Raw genomic sequence first — 14,678 nt, 5'->3', positions numbered from 1 at the left:
AAGGAAGCTGAGGTTTAGGCTCCGTGAATTTTTGTCCGGTGTAAGCAAAAGAAAAACGGCGGCAGCCAAAAAAAGCAGTTGCGTTTGGGTATAAGAGGTTTGCCCTAACAACAGCGAAAAAGGAAGCAACAGGAGCAGCTGCCCTAGGCAAGTGCCAAAAATGATGTAGATGGCACGGTATTATTGTCTATTATTGTGCATGCTGCTCAGCCAACAAACAGCCTTGCGCCCTCTTCAAAATGGCAAGAAAGCGGCCCAAAGGGCAAAAAAAGAAAGAAGATAAAAGGCTTGTACTAGGCCAGGTACCAGTGACTTGCGTGAAACAATAAGGGCCTGGCTCGTTCCTTCCAGATTTCTAGATTCTCAGCTTCTGCTTTCGTTCTTGCCTTGTGCTCTTGATGCCCTGCCCTGAGCTTTTGGCTCGTCACTTAGTTCTTGCTCCTCCCGTTTCCCACAAGTTTAATCCTTGCTTGATTGCTCTTGCTGGGCTGGCATTGCCCACTTTGTGGTTTTTTGTCCTTTCTTTTCCTCCGCTCTCTTACTTTTCCTCTCCAACTGTCACTTGCTTCCGTTGCCATTCCCACAGGCATTTCTGTTTCCTTTTCTCGCTCGTTGTTTCTCACGGTTGATGCTTCGTGGCGCGTTGAACCTTATTTCCTCTCTCCTGCCATTTCTGTGCCTAGCTCGATTTGAACTGTGCTGTCTTGCTGGCTTCACTGAGCTTTTGCCAGCGCTTGTCTTCTCCGCTGCAGCGTCCGAGTTAGTGCAGCTTTCTGCTCTCCAAGATTTGTTGGTTGTTAGTGTCCAGCCTCACTGCGCTCGATAGCCGCCTCTTTGTCTTTTTTTGTTCCTGGCTTGTCACAGACCTTCTCATCCATCCCCCCCCCAAAAAAAAGACAAGGCCAAGTGCAAACTTGCCGCTGGGCTATTCCTTGTCTTCGTCCGTGTTTGTGGGTTTAGCCTCAACTTGGGCCCATTTCTCCATCTTTACTTGGCCTGTGAGACATCAAGCATATCGCAACAAACACCCCAAAGGCAATAACGACTACCAGCAAACACACTCGCTTCTACGAAGCGCCCGGCGTTGACGACCTTGGCTCATTTCGTTTCGCGGCCGTCGAATTGCTGGCTGTCCTGGATCTAATGCTCTGAGCAGTGCTGCTGTCTCTCGTGCTAGTACTGCACCTGCACCTGGACCTGCACCACTCCTTCTCTCACTTGGCTGGGGTGCATATAAACGCATTACTCCGCCTTACTAGCTGCTTTCAAACAACTCTCAGAAAGCAGGCTTCGTTCTTTTTTTATCCCACGCATGCACTCGGGACCCAGGGGCTCATCTGTATGATCACTTACTCTACCATTGATACTATGGCTATCTACCAGACTGGGACCCTATCTTTATTCTTCTTGACACATTACTGAGAGGGTTTCTCTCAATTCACAGCTACCGACTTTTGATGCTGGTGCTCTTCGAATCTGGCCTTGTCTCTGAAAACACGCTGCTTTTCCTATTATTTTTGCCAGAAATCGAGTTAATGCAAGCCTTTTCCTTTTTTGACTGAGAACAAAATCAAACAAAACAAACTTACCCCCCCCCCCCCTCCCCAAAAGCTTCATCGCCAACCAACTTGTCCTTTTCATCAAGAAGTTGGTTGTGAACTGGCCGCTATTATAAGCCAGAGCCACCCCTCCCAATTCATCCAACTGTGGATTTAACACAACTCACGTATTAAGCCTGCCGCTTTTCTTGCTTAACGCCCAGCACGGCTTCCTCTGCTCAAAATAAAATCGGGCTACGATCAGCCGCCAACTTGCTGCTGGCCATTGAGCCTCACCGCCATACCTTCCTTGGTCCTGTCCTTTTTCCTTGAGCACAGAAGATCCAGGCATATTTTCAGCCTTCGTTTCACTTGCTGTCTTTGTCAAAAACTCTTGCTCACCGATGTAAGTCATCATCGTTGTAATTGGGCTCTCAGATTGTATCTCTCTGCTCACTTGGCGCTCTTGTCCCTCTTCATTTCTTCTCTTTTCATTCTTGTGACAGACTGGCAAAACCCACCTCACTCAATCGCTCAATCACATCACTCACGTACCCCCTACACCTCTGTTTCCCCCTCTCTTACTCCTTCCTGTATGACCTACTTGATCTCGATTGTAGGCTTCTTCGCACTGGCTTATATGCAGTGGCATCCATCCTGCAGCCTTCTGACGGAATTGTCGACGCCCACTTCTACCGCACATCGTCCCATCTTGGCCCACCCCCTTCTTTGCATTGCATAAACCATACAGCATCTGCACCTACTCTTGTTTTGCCCTCCACGTCTTTTCTTCACCACACGCCCGCTTCCGTTACCACACCTGTCTGTTTCCACACCCCCTTTTAAAATATCCTTTTTTTTTTCTCTGATTACCCAAGGCCTGTCTGGTTGACCATCAAGCTTTTCCTTTTTTTTCTGCTGCAGGCTTCAGCTTGCCATATCATCATGTTAAAATTGTATGTTGTCTCCTGCGCACTTGGGCCATCTAGCCCGTCCGTGCCCTGCTTTGACTTCACCTGCAACTCACTAATGGCTTCTTGCCCTGGCTCTATTGACATTTTGTTTCGTGCCTTTCTTTTCTCAGCCGCGCTGGTTTGTCCTGACAGGCCCGTTCCCGATCCCATCCCAGACTACTGTCTTTTCTCTCTCTCTACCCGTTACCCTCTATTCCTCTGTTCTTCCTCTTCTCCCTCCTTCACTGAAAGTCCTGAATATACTCCATGCACGCTTCCTATCCCAACAACATTTAACCAGTCTTTTTCACTCCCTCCTAATGGCCTGGATGGCTGAGCAGTCTCACCTTGACTACAAATCCAGGTGTTTACTGGGGGAGGGTTGCATCTAAACTTAACCGTACTTGATCATCAGACCTACTCCTACTCCTGCACAGAGGCTCTTTTCCTATTTATATGTTTAAACCAACTCCCCGCCGCCCATCTAATCCAGTGAAGTTTCACGGATTCTGGCTACTTCGGTACTTATCAACTCCTTGCCTTGCCCTATCTTTTATTCGCCGCGTCACAAATTCACTCCTGAATCATTACTTTACCCCAAGACAAAAAAAAGATTCATCTCCATTGGCATAGTACGGCTTCCCTATGGAATTAAGATCTGACAATTTCACTTCTTAGACTGTCTCAAAAGTGAATGAGTTCGTTTACAAGACCGCATCTTCAATAGCACCCGACTTGTTTCTCTCCTCAAACATACATATTTTTCCTCATGTAAGCGTTACGCAATCCAACTTATGCAATCTATTACCCTAACACCATAACTAGGGCGGGTAATTCATTTTGTTACGACACTTCTAAAGAGGAGGAGCCAAGCGATACGTGGGCCTTCACTGAGAACAAACGGAGATATGCTAAAACGGACAGCGACTATCTTTGTCCCGTCGATGTGGTACAGTCATAAACTCTCTTCCGCGTGTAGCTTAACTTAAACTGACCCAGGTTCTAGGCAGAGAAAGATCGTATGGATATCTTCCATGAGGTGTTTAACAAAATCCGACAGGACCACCTCCATTCAGTGCCTATTAGCCATCCATCGCGTCCCATAGAAGTTCAAGAAGGCCAACTCCCGGTATCTCAAACTGCTCGTAAGCCTATTCAATGTACAAGAGGCCCAAACATCTTGGACATCGGGACAGGAACAGGAATCTGGGCTATTATGATGGCAAGGTAGGAAGCTCAAGTGTACCTTTGCAATATGAGATAACGAAGCTAATCAAACGTAGACAATATCCTGAAGGCATCGTTTTGGGTCTTGATCGTTTCTGGTATCTTCAGCCACAAGTGTAAGCCAGTATAACCCCCATACTATGCCATTGTGCTAACAGCTTTGAAGTATCATGCCCAACAGCCATTTCTGGCCCATGGACGTCGAAAGAGACTCGTGGGACTCTATAGAGTATAACTGGGACATGGCTCATGCGCGTATGCTCATGGGAAATATATACAATTGGGATCAACTTTATAGCAAGATCTTCAAGTAAGCTCGTCGCGCTGGTCTGGAGTTAAGCCAGAGACTAACTAAGGGTACAGACACCTACGACCCGGAACTGGATACTTTGAACAGGTCGACTTCGACTTCACCTTTCGTTCTGAAGATAACTCAATCACACCCAGCACAGTATTCCATGTATGGAATACTAAATACAAGGACGCTATGAATAAGCTCGGGTGCTCTGTCGACATTGACGGTTTAGCTGTACAGAGAAAACTTCGCAATGCTGGCTTTGTCGACGTGACTATGGAGATTAAACAGGTCCCAGTGAACCCCTGGCAGCGAGGTAGCGAAGATATCGGCCGGTTTATGAATCTCGCCTTTACCCACAGTCTGCAGGGCATGCTGCTTCGTCCTTTGACAAGAGCCGGTGGGATGACACCTGACCAAGTTAATGAATTGGTGCAGCAACTGGGGACCGAGATGTGTTACATGCACTGGAAGCCCTACGTCAACCTGTGAGTTAAAACACGTAGATGGAAGAGGGCGATGCGTAGTTTACTAACTTGTAGCAGATACATTTGGACGGCCAGAAGGCCGGACATGCCCAGAGTATGAGGCAAAGCCTCTGATAACAGGGGCGAGCACCGTAAAACATATCAGGCCGCACTCGGGCCCCATCTACTTGTTTGATTAGATGATTTCTTTTTTCTTTTTCTTATTTCAATGACGTTGAATACTTTGTTATATCACCTATCTATCTTGGGGTTATCTGCTTCTGAATTTTCTTTTACGAAAATCAGCCTCGTTTCAGTCCTTGCGGTTTTCTATTTCTTTATTTTCTATGTTTCATAAACATGCAACTATATCGCTTTCTGATGGATATCTTTTCATGTTTCAACTTCGCCTGTTACAATAAAATAAACCCATCTCCGGAAGTCTGGGAAGATGGACATTTCACCACACCGGATCTTTAGAGTTGACGTGAAGCAATTATAAAATTTGATGAATGTGAGATAGAAGAAGAAAACGAGTATAATACAGTATAGGGATTAACCACACCCTATTGCTTTTTCTACGGCATATGAGGCTGGAAAGGTCTAGGTCTATAGCTATGGCTTGCACTCCATACCCAAGAAAGACATAGCATGAAGGAACAACACATCGAAGACCCCTCGTTTATCATCATGCCATTGATAACATACACTGTTCTTGGGGCTTATCAAAGAGCCCGCCAAACTTGGCACTCCTTTTGCATTGGAGACGAAGAAGTGCCCTTATGGAAGACGAAAACTTGACAAGATAGACAAGACAACAAGGAGAGAAACAAAGGGAAGAAGGGAAGCAGAACAGAGGAATGAAAAAAAAAAGAATACAATAACAAGAGGCCCATGGACAGAGAAATAGCTACTCTAGCTAAGGCTCTACCGTGCAGAAAGACGACGACTCCCCTTCGATTCTTTTTTTAGTGGTGGGCAGAGGCGACCTCACCGCGGTAACCAATCAGCTTGAAGCGGCCGATGATCTCGCCAACGGTGAAGAAGCCGAGCAGCTCGGCAAGCAGAACACCGGCAGTGGCGGCCTGGGCCTTGGTAATGCCACCGGAGCGCAGAGCAATGAGGGACTGCTGGGCAGAGGCGACGAGCTTGGCAGGCTGCTTGAGTGCGTTGAAGGCCTGGAGGTAGTAGGACTGGAAGGTGACCATGGTGCTGTTGGTGATGGCCGGGGCATATGGTTAGCAGGCGGAAAATAAAGGAAGGGAGGAGGGTGAGGGCGACTCGAGTAGAGTTTACGGGCATTTGGCGGCGACAAGGGACTCTCAAGAGATGTTTCGGAGGGTTGGGACGTGCCAATGGACCTCGGAAGGAGAGTAACGAGGAAGGCTAAGATGGGATGGGTGGAATTGGAACCGGTTCTGGGTCGAGAAACAACTTACGGAAGCTCCATGTTACGGCCCTTGGCAACAAACTTGCCGAGCTCCAGACCAACTTTGGAGTAGTAGGTGACCTGAGGGATAGCTTCTACGGTTGAGGTAGAGAGGTGTTAGCTTTCTTGCATCCTTGTATAGATATCGCCGGAACCCTCCCTCGAGCCAATGGACAAGATGAAGGGCCAGGACAGGGTATTTGGGGGGGAGGGGCCGAGGAAACACAGGAGGAGGACAGGGACATACTCTCGATAATGGCGACGGCCTGACCGGTGCGACCGCCAGCCTTGCCAAGAGCCTTGACGGTACCTGAGACCATGGGGCCGGCGGCATTGACAGCCTTGGACAGGCCAGCGATAGCCTTGTCGGCGGCTCCGCTCGGGGCAGAGGTAGACTGCAGTCTGCGAGACATGGGCATGCGCAGAGCGCGGACGGTAGGGCGAATGGCGGACATGATCTTTCTGCTGGGGGATTTTTTGTTTCTGGCGCTGGGTTGGAGGTTTGCTTAGACAGCGGTCGAGGGGGTATAGGAGGGTGGGAGGCGGGGAGAGGGGAGGAGGTGTCGTGCGTGTATTCGTTTGTTCGTCAAATATGATCGTCGAGAATTGAGAATTCGTCCCCGTTAGAACTAGTTTGGCTTCGTGGTGGGTTTTTTGGGTGGAAGTTTAAGGTGGGTATCGCTTTGTTTTTTTTTCGCTAAAGAAATTTCGGTTGCTCAGTCGGTTAGCAGTGAAGTCGTCTGTTCGAAGCACACTTTTGGCATTGAGCAAAACAGTATTTTTCTCCAGGAGAAACACGTGTAAACGGTAGTAGTGAAATAAAAACAAGTCGCCAATACATACAACGATAATGATTCAAATCAATTATATCAATACTGCAATAAAATAAGCACACTTCAAACTTCGCCTGCAGTAGCTTCGAGCATACATACGGCTATATTGCGTCTTTAAAGTGGAGAAAAAAGCAAGCTACAGTGGCCCTCGGGAAATCATGGGGTGAAGTCATGGCGGATCATCCCGAGAAAAAGAAATGCTCAGTCAGCCTTGCCTTTGGCGGCTGGCTTGGTTAAGATCTAGACCAACGTGTTTTTCGTGCGACACTAGCAAGGCTACTTTATGCCATATTACTGCCAATTACCACAGTGTTATTTTTAATGCATTGTGGGTGAATGATCATCATGTTTATTATAAGCAACGTAGACAAACGAATTGAAAAGAATAAATGTAATAAAAAGCGGCAGAACCACTATAAGAACCGTTATTATCTACGAATCCACTCCGTAGTCACTTTGGATCTGTACCTTGATAGCGCCTGTCTTGGGGTCCGCGGCCGTCTTAAATGCCTCAATTGCATCTTCCAACTTATAACGGTGCGTGACCAATCTGTCTAGACTAATCACGCCACTTTCCACCAGCCGGATGGCCCGGGGCCAAGTGTTGCAGTAACGGTACTGTAGCTGGATATCGACCTCGCGGGTACTGGCACGCATAAATGGAATGTTGATTTCATTCTTGCCCACACCAATGATGAACACCTTGCCACCGAACTTGGCTGCGTAGATTGCAGACGCAATGGACGGCTCAGCGCCGGTGCATTCCATAACAACAGCGGGCTCAATGCCCCCAAATGACTTGACGATGGCCTTTGCGCCCTCTTCGGCAGACTGTCGGGTTACTAGGTGCGTGACAACTGACGGGACAAGTTCTTTGGCAAACTTCAACCGGCCCTCGTCGATATCCGTAATGACTATGGGACAGGCGCCAGCAGCCTTGACACATAGGAGCGTGATTAGGCCAATGGGGCCGGCACCGCATACCAAAACAGGGTCGCCGAGCGTAATGCCCGCCCTCTGGATTCCTGCAAGCGCCACACTTAGCGGCTCTAGCATCGAGCCCTCCTCATATGTCATGTTGTCAATCTTGTGGCACCACATTGCTGGGTGGTTAACATAACGGCGTAGTAGGCCGGGGACAGGCGGCGTGGAGAGGAAGAGCACTTTGTCGCAGCCATTGTAGCGGCCGGTCAAGCACGGCTCGCACTCGCCGCAGATGATATTAGGCTCAATGGCTACGCGATCGCCAACCTTGAGTGTGGATACAGACGGATGCACGGCGATGACCTGGCCCGCACTCTCATGGCCAAGAATATGCTCGCCAGTCACAATCATGGGCCCGATGCAGCCATGATGCCAAAAATGCACGTCAGAGCCGCAAATGCCAGTGCTTTTGATGGCTACCGTTACTTCGCCTGGCCTCAACTCGCTGCCAGCTTGGACGCTTTCTAGCGAAGGCTCACAGGGATTGATTTTAAGATCATGAGCAACGTTTGTCCAAACGCCAATGTTGGCCTTGGAAGGCAAGGCTAGGGACTTTGTTGAGTCGCTCACAGGATATGTTGCACTGGGGCTCATTGTGGACAGTCGGATGTGACAAGAGAGGGAAGGAGTAAAGAAGGGAAAGGTGCTTATCTGGCTAGACAAGCAATCGTAGGAGAGAGGAGGAGCAACGGTACGGTGCTGACTAGTGGCAGGTTATGGTTGAATTGTTGGGGTTAGTTGGAGAAAAAGATGCAGCAGAAGAAAAGCAGATAATCTTACCCAAGGAAGGCAAGGCGACAAAAAAGACAAAGTAGATGCAGTAAGACAAAGCTGGATGTGGTCGAGGAAGAAGCAAGAAATATACAGTTTGGCGGATGTTGCTTATAAGTAAGTCCAGATATCCCGCTTTGAGCAGCAGCCTTCGTTGCCGCTTCTAAGCAGGCCTAGTCTAGTAACGCGCCATTGTCGTTCGCGACTAGTTAGCAGCTATATGCTAGGCCTGACACTGATACCATACACGGCTTTTGTTCCTAGCAAAGAAGACCCTGTATGTCCACGGCCAGCACACAGCACAGCTTGTATCTCGCCTGGTCCTTTTCCCCTCTTTCCTACTTCCTTCCCCTCCCCCTCTTCCTCCTTCCTCATGACCATGAGCCGTCGTTTCGGCGCTTCTGCCTGTTGCGTTTTCCCCCACACAGGTAGAGAGTCCTTGAGCCGCGGATTATTGATTGGCGTTGCATAGAAGAACAAAAGAGGGAATCCTCACCACAGGGAGGGCAAAAGTAGATGGATGTTAATTAGCCTGCACTCGCCTACAGCCTACCTAGCTTCCGAGAGAGGTCACGAGGACAAAGGGGGAGGCGACTGATGAAAAAAAGAAGCGCTGCAACCATACCAAGACAAAGCAGCGCATTCCTTCTTCCGGGCTTTGGATTGGAAAGAAGACCAGTGTTTCCCTTGCTAGATCCAGGGACACGAGTAGCCGCTTCTCTGGATTGGATCGCCAAAGCCCCAAATAACAAAACAGACGAAGCCAGGAGGAAAGAAGGCCCGTCTTGGTCTGGCTGTTTTCTTCTAGGCTAAGACAAATAAGCAAGTAAGACAAGGGTTCGTCCAAATGCCACTCTAGGCTAGTAAAATGCGGGAAAGCTACTTATATCTGCCGCACCAATCAGAAGTCGCCGCCTACAGCCCCTGCCCAGTCTGGGGCCAGCGTTTTGAACGACATACCATGCTCTATTGCCAGTTGTTCGGTGACGATGGGATTGTATGAGTGGATAAATGCAAACTTGTTCGTGGCTATTTGCTTGCCTTTTGCCTTGCAGACCTTGCCGGCTTGTCTATGACGAAAGATGCCGGGCAGCCGAGCCCAAAAGATGCCTTCCCTTCATTTTGAAACATTTGTTGACCTTTTTCAGCCGTAAATAATTCTAGACCTAAATCTACTTTTGTTCAGTCTGAAGAAACATATATTAGCTAGCTGTATGGGTAGCTTTTTATCATAGTTCGATATCGATAATTCACGGCCAAAACCTGACCAGCAGTTCCACGGTCTGCATATAATTTCCAGCCCTCCAAATGTAATGAATGCTTAGGGCTTGAAGATGACCTGTCAGGTTTATAGTCGACCTGTGCCACCTTGGTCTTCGGAAAGCGGGAGTGCTATCTTAATCGGCTGTCAAGAACCCCGCAGGAAAGGAACGCCATGTAACCTCGATTCTTCTCTGTTGGTCATGGCATATGCGGCGCAATCAGAATATGCCATGTTAAAAAAATGTTGTGCGCGCCACACTGGTTTATGACAAAACATAAGGAACAAATAATGCAGGCGTATAGTAGGGTGGGTATCAGCTACCAGTGGGTGACGTTGAGCCTGAGATAGTGAGGGTATGATATATGATGGGAAGGGGAAAGGGAGAATGCGATTTTTCTTTGAGAGCCCTAACCATGCGATTGCCACACGGAAGATGTAGAATATCCGGTTATTAGGGATAGGCAGAGCCAAGCCATATCGATTGTGTGCCTTAATGAGCATTGCACTTGTGCCCATAGTTGCCAAGGGAAGTGCTGCAAGGTAGCGCCATATGCTGCAAAGGAGCCACAAACCCGGGGTCTTGGTCTTTGCTTTTTTCGGCCGGTGGAGTGACGGTGGCTTGGGGCTCTCCTAGCCAATGGAGACAAGACAGGGGAGCGGGCTAGCTGATGGTAGTCAAAATCAAGCTTCTTTACATCATGCGGATAACAACGTTTCCTCTGCAGACCCCGTAGGAGCAGCAAACCTCCTCGGGTACTTGGCCACTGAGGATCAAGTCACGTAAATCCTATGCGAGAAGGAATATAAATTAGTATGGACAACTGGGCTAATGATGGAGGTCGATTTCTAGGGATAACAGTGGAAGCCACATACATCGGGACAAACTATGGGACTGGCTAGAACGCCGCCAAGAGAGCCTAGAGCAGCAAGCGAGGCGAACGATAAAAGGAGAAGCTTCATCTTGGTAGCAGGGCCGTCAAGGCAGGGTCATAGACGGCGTCGACAGGCTTGACTGATGGTGGTGCTATATAGTTGCTTGACGGCGAGGTAGCGCGGCGAGACTTGGTGGTGGAGAATTGGACAGCAGCTTTTGAAATGATGAATACTCAAAGGAGGGGAATTTAGGAACTTAAACAAGAAATCAAAACACGCTGCGTCGAAAGAAAAAAAAGAAAAAAGGGTTTTGTGCTGAAGGGGAGGAAATCTCGATGGTGAATTTTACTAGGATAAAAAAAAGGATGCCAGCAAAATAAATAGTTGGAGCACATGACAAGAAGAACAGAAAGACGTACACAAGAGACAGAAAAGGCAGGTGAATTCAAAAATGGAAAGACTGGAGGGCAAGGGAAGTACTAGCCACGAATTCGGGTTATGCAAGAATCTTTATCGATCGGCTTGTGGGAGCGGGGCGTTTTTACTTTGGTTGTACATCTACATGCTTCGGTGGTTTTGTCGTGGCATTGACTATGCTTGTGCTTGTACATGTACATGTACATTTTTAGGGAAGGTGTACATTTCAGTGAAAAGGGAAACTGCCACGGAAAGCTTCATGATACTGATAGCCCCGTCCCGTATTCTGTGGCCCCCAACTCACCCTGTTATTGAAGCTTTGATAATGTCTAGCTGTCGTCTAGGCTGACCAAGTGTGTCCATATATTTGGCCCTGCACATCATTATTCCGGAGAAAAAGAAGGGGTTGAATACGCATTAAGCAAGGCATAATACCGTTGGTGCAGGAGGGGAAAAATAACCGCGAGAAGAATAGCTTGGGACCATCGGGTTACAAATCTCAACACGCCACCATGATCTCTGTCCTATTTTGTGAGTTGGTGCCTGTGTAACATCATTACAAGCGAGGGAATAGAGCGAGATGTAACCAGAATCTCATTGTGCTCGAGAGTTATTCGAGCGGAAGTATCGAATGCGACCAGTTGAGACATTAAAGATACAAGGCTTAGGAAGACAGCACTTCGATAACAAACTTGATAAAAAAATAGCAGCCAAGAACTGACAACTATGATGATGGAATGGATGCTATGGTGGCACAAAAGCTGCCCCACATTGGCATTCTCTAACTTTGGGCTTGATGAGGCCATCAGACACTTGATAGACCCTCATTCATCTAAGCTACGTTGGACCTACCTAGTTACTTGCTGCAAGGTGCTAGAAAGCGTTGGCGCTATCTTCATGACAGGCCGAGGCCATGGGCGCACGCTCATGTGTCGACTATATTTTACCGTCTTCACATGTAAGAGTTAGATGCTCCAATTCGCCGTGACTTGATGCGGTAACCCTCTGTACAAACAACCGTGGTCGTTGGAATACGGAGCCTGGTGGCTAGTAACACAGCCTTAGACTAATAGAGTTGTGGGTGGCTGCATGTGAGTCGTGCATCTTCTTTTTGGTGGTCTTTGTCGTACCTGAGGTCTTGGGAGTCTGAATGTAGCTTACTCTTATAGAAATCGCAGATATCTAGCAACGCCGGAGTAGATGCCAGGCGGAATAAACTCTTGGAAAGGCTAAGCACAAAGCCTCGATAGTGATAGCGTGTATGTTTCCCAAGCAAGCTTAGTACTTGCTTATCCCTACTCTGTCGTCATGTCTCCTCGGACTTGAACTTGAATACATTCAACATCTGCGGCAATCACAGAAATTAAACGATACTGGATTGGCTACCAGTCAAGATTAACCGTCTGCAAGGCTCACTATAGAGTTTTGATGAGCGAAGCGCAATTGCTCCCAAGTTAAGTTGTCGTTCGTCACCGTTCTATCATGGTTAAAGGTCAAGAGAAACAAACAAAAAGTAATAAAAACAGCGGGAACAGAACAAAGGAAACGTAGCAAAGGAAAACAAATTGTAGATCGGCACTCACTTCCGAGAAAACACACCTGCCGCCATGCTACCTCTCAAGTGCCAATACAGCATATCCTCCACTTAAGACCAAGTTTCTCCATCAGTTACCTGCAACTCCTGCCTCCCGTGAGAAGCTTCCGCACAAATCTCGTAGGCAGTTTCTTGTCATCGGCTGTTATACATGCCAACCACCCTGTGTGGTACAAAAAATTTGCAAACAAACAGAGCGCTGGATCAGTAGTACGGTGGGTGACCACGTGCGAATACACAGTGTTGTACGTTTTCTTTTTGTCTCGCGCTGTCCTGGGGTATCAAGCTTAGATATCACACTTTCTGGATCCACGGACAAGTTTGGCTCTTCTAAATGCTAATTAGGGTTATGATGCCACACAAAGTCACAAAGACATGTGTATCTTCAGCAAATAAATCAGCAATAATTTGACACCTGGTCTCATGAAAAAAGAAATTTCTTCCCACTTCAAACGTCTCCATCTACATCTTGTCAATTAGGTACTGTCAACTTCAATCACCCACTGTGCACTTTCATAATTTCACCGACTGATTAGCCTCCAAGGGATAGGGCTTTACAACTACTTTTCTACCTTGCTTTGTTCCATTCCCCTCTTCTATTACCCCTGTTTACTATTATGCAGCATTGGAATCCTGCTTTTCACATCCCTGCAAGTAATCTTGGAACTGCCATGCTGCACATGTTTTATACTGACTTCATCATTGCAGTAAAACCGAGTTGCAAGCAGCTTAAGCTTTTGGGCATGACTACTCAGGTAGCTAGGGATCTTTCTTTTGGTGAGGTTGCAAACCTCACCTCATTCGAAGACGTCCGCCGATACGCAAACTGGCCCGAGGATGTCCAAGCTCTGACGTTATTCGCTCGATTATTCCAAGATACAGTCAAATCAAGTATCCGGGGCATGTGCAGGAAAATCATATACTGTTTCACAGCTGGCTGTCAAGCATAACAAGTATGTGATTTACTCGAACTTTGCTCCACTAGGGCATGCAGGTTACCCTGGTAGATCACCTTGAACGCCATCGATTCTGCGAACCCTAGATGAGATCGATTCCGTGGCGTCTTTCCTTGCAAGGCGCAACATAATGGAATGGAAGTGGGCTCTCATCATGAAGACGTTATTCTGTTTGGCTAGGGCAGCTTGTGCTTCTGGAATCAGCCCTGAAGATTTCTTCCGTTATCAAACTAAGAAGCGCTATGCTCCTGTGCAGGAGAAGATCGATTCTTCCCTTAATTTCGTTATCAAGGGTACAAAGTCATGTTGCCTAAGAGGCGAACCTTCTAGGTCATTGCCTGATTTTACGCCTTTTAGTTGTCATTTTGAAAGCATATTTAGAGATGATACAAATTACAGTGATGATGAGAGAAGCGACAACGACAGCAACGAGGACAATATCCAGGACACTAGTGAGCCGAAAAATGAGTACTACAGTGAGGATAACTGCAAGGTCAATGCTGAAGACTGTGACATGTATGATTGTTCTAAACGTCAGGTCAGCGATCAGGATTCACAATCTGATCTCGAATTTGTCATTTGCATTGATGAGGCTCAAAATCTTTTGTTCGACAGAACAGAAAGAATCACACTGCCATTCCATTCCCTCCGCAGTGCGTTATGGTTCATTTCCCAACAGAACCAAGGAAAATCTTTCTTTGCTGTTTTCTTGGATACAGCATCTACGATATCGAACGGTACTTCCCCTGCTATTCAAGATCCCACCCAAAAAGTGGCTTTACATGATCGGCCAGGTCGAAACATTCCCCCCCCCCATTTTCGGTTTTTTACCAAACACCTTTATGCTGAGCCAACACCAGATCAGCTTGTGGCACCAAGTACATCCCTTGCAACACTGCTGACTTTCGGCCATCCTTTATGGGGAGCACTAGCCCTTCAAGAAAGTTATGAGGAAGGCATCATGGAACTTTGCTTGCAAAAGTGTGAGCCTTATCTTGGTAAAGACGCCATTGCTAAGAGGAGAATCGGACTCCTTGCACTTCTTTTTTGCCGGATTCCCTTCAATTTCTGCTCCTT

At 47.5% G+C, this 14,678-nt stretch overlaps 3 protein-coding genes across 3 annotated transcripts; 1 reads left to right on the top strand and 2 right to left on the bottom strand.

The window, feature by feature from the left end:
* Nucleotides 1-2,483: 2,483 nt before the first annotated feature.
* On the top strand, nucleotides 2,484-4,601 carry HOO65_020555 (Secondary metabolism regulator LAE1; the record flags this gene model as incomplete). The annotated part of the gene is made up of 7 exons (XM_071006556.1): nucleotides 2,484-2,494; nucleotides 3,317-3,440; nucleotides 3,498-3,718; nucleotides 3,775-3,834; nucleotides 3,885-4,028; nucleotides 4,082-4,501; nucleotides 4,559-4,601. The coding sequence occupies 7 exons, from the start codon at nucleotides 2,484-2,486 to the stop codon at nucleotides 4,599-4,601; spliced, it is 1,023 nt and encodes a 340-aa protein (XP_070861193.1).
* An 847-nt stretch (nucleotides 4,602-5,448) lies between these two features.
* Nucleotides 5,449-6,364, bottom strand: HOO65_020554 (ATP synthase subunit g, mitochondrial; the record flags this gene model as incomplete). Its single annotated transcript, XM_071006975.1, has 3 exons — nucleotides 5,449-5,692; nucleotides 5,920-6,004; nucleotides 6,157-6,364. The coding sequence occupies 3 exons, from the start codon at nucleotides 6,362-6,364 to the stop codon at nucleotides 5,449-5,451; spliced, it is 537 nt and encodes a 178-aa protein (XP_070861192.1).
* Nucleotides 6,365-7,174: 810 nt separating this feature from the next.
* On the bottom strand, nucleotides 7,175-8,320 carry HOO65_020553 (L-arabinitol 4-dehydrogenase; the record flags this gene model as incomplete). Its single annotated transcript, XM_071000098.1, has 1 exon — nucleotides 7,175-8,320. One exon carries the CDS (start codon nucleotides 8,318-8,320, stop codon nucleotides 7,175-7,177), a length of 1,146 nt encoding a protein of 381 aa, XP_070861191.1.
* Between the last annotated feature and the right edge of the window lie 6,358 nt (nucleotides 8,321-14,678).

Source organism: Ceratocystis lukuohia (genome assembly GCF_044167205.1).
Source record: "Ceratocystis lukuohia strain C4212 chromosome Unknown Supercontig2_pilon, whole genome shotgun sequence".
Lineage (NCBI taxonomy): Eukaryota > Fungi > Ascomycota > Sordariomycetes > Microascales > Ceratocystidaceae > Ceratocystis > Ceratocystis lukuohia.
This window is presented reverse-complemented; position numbering and strand designations above follow the sequence as displayed.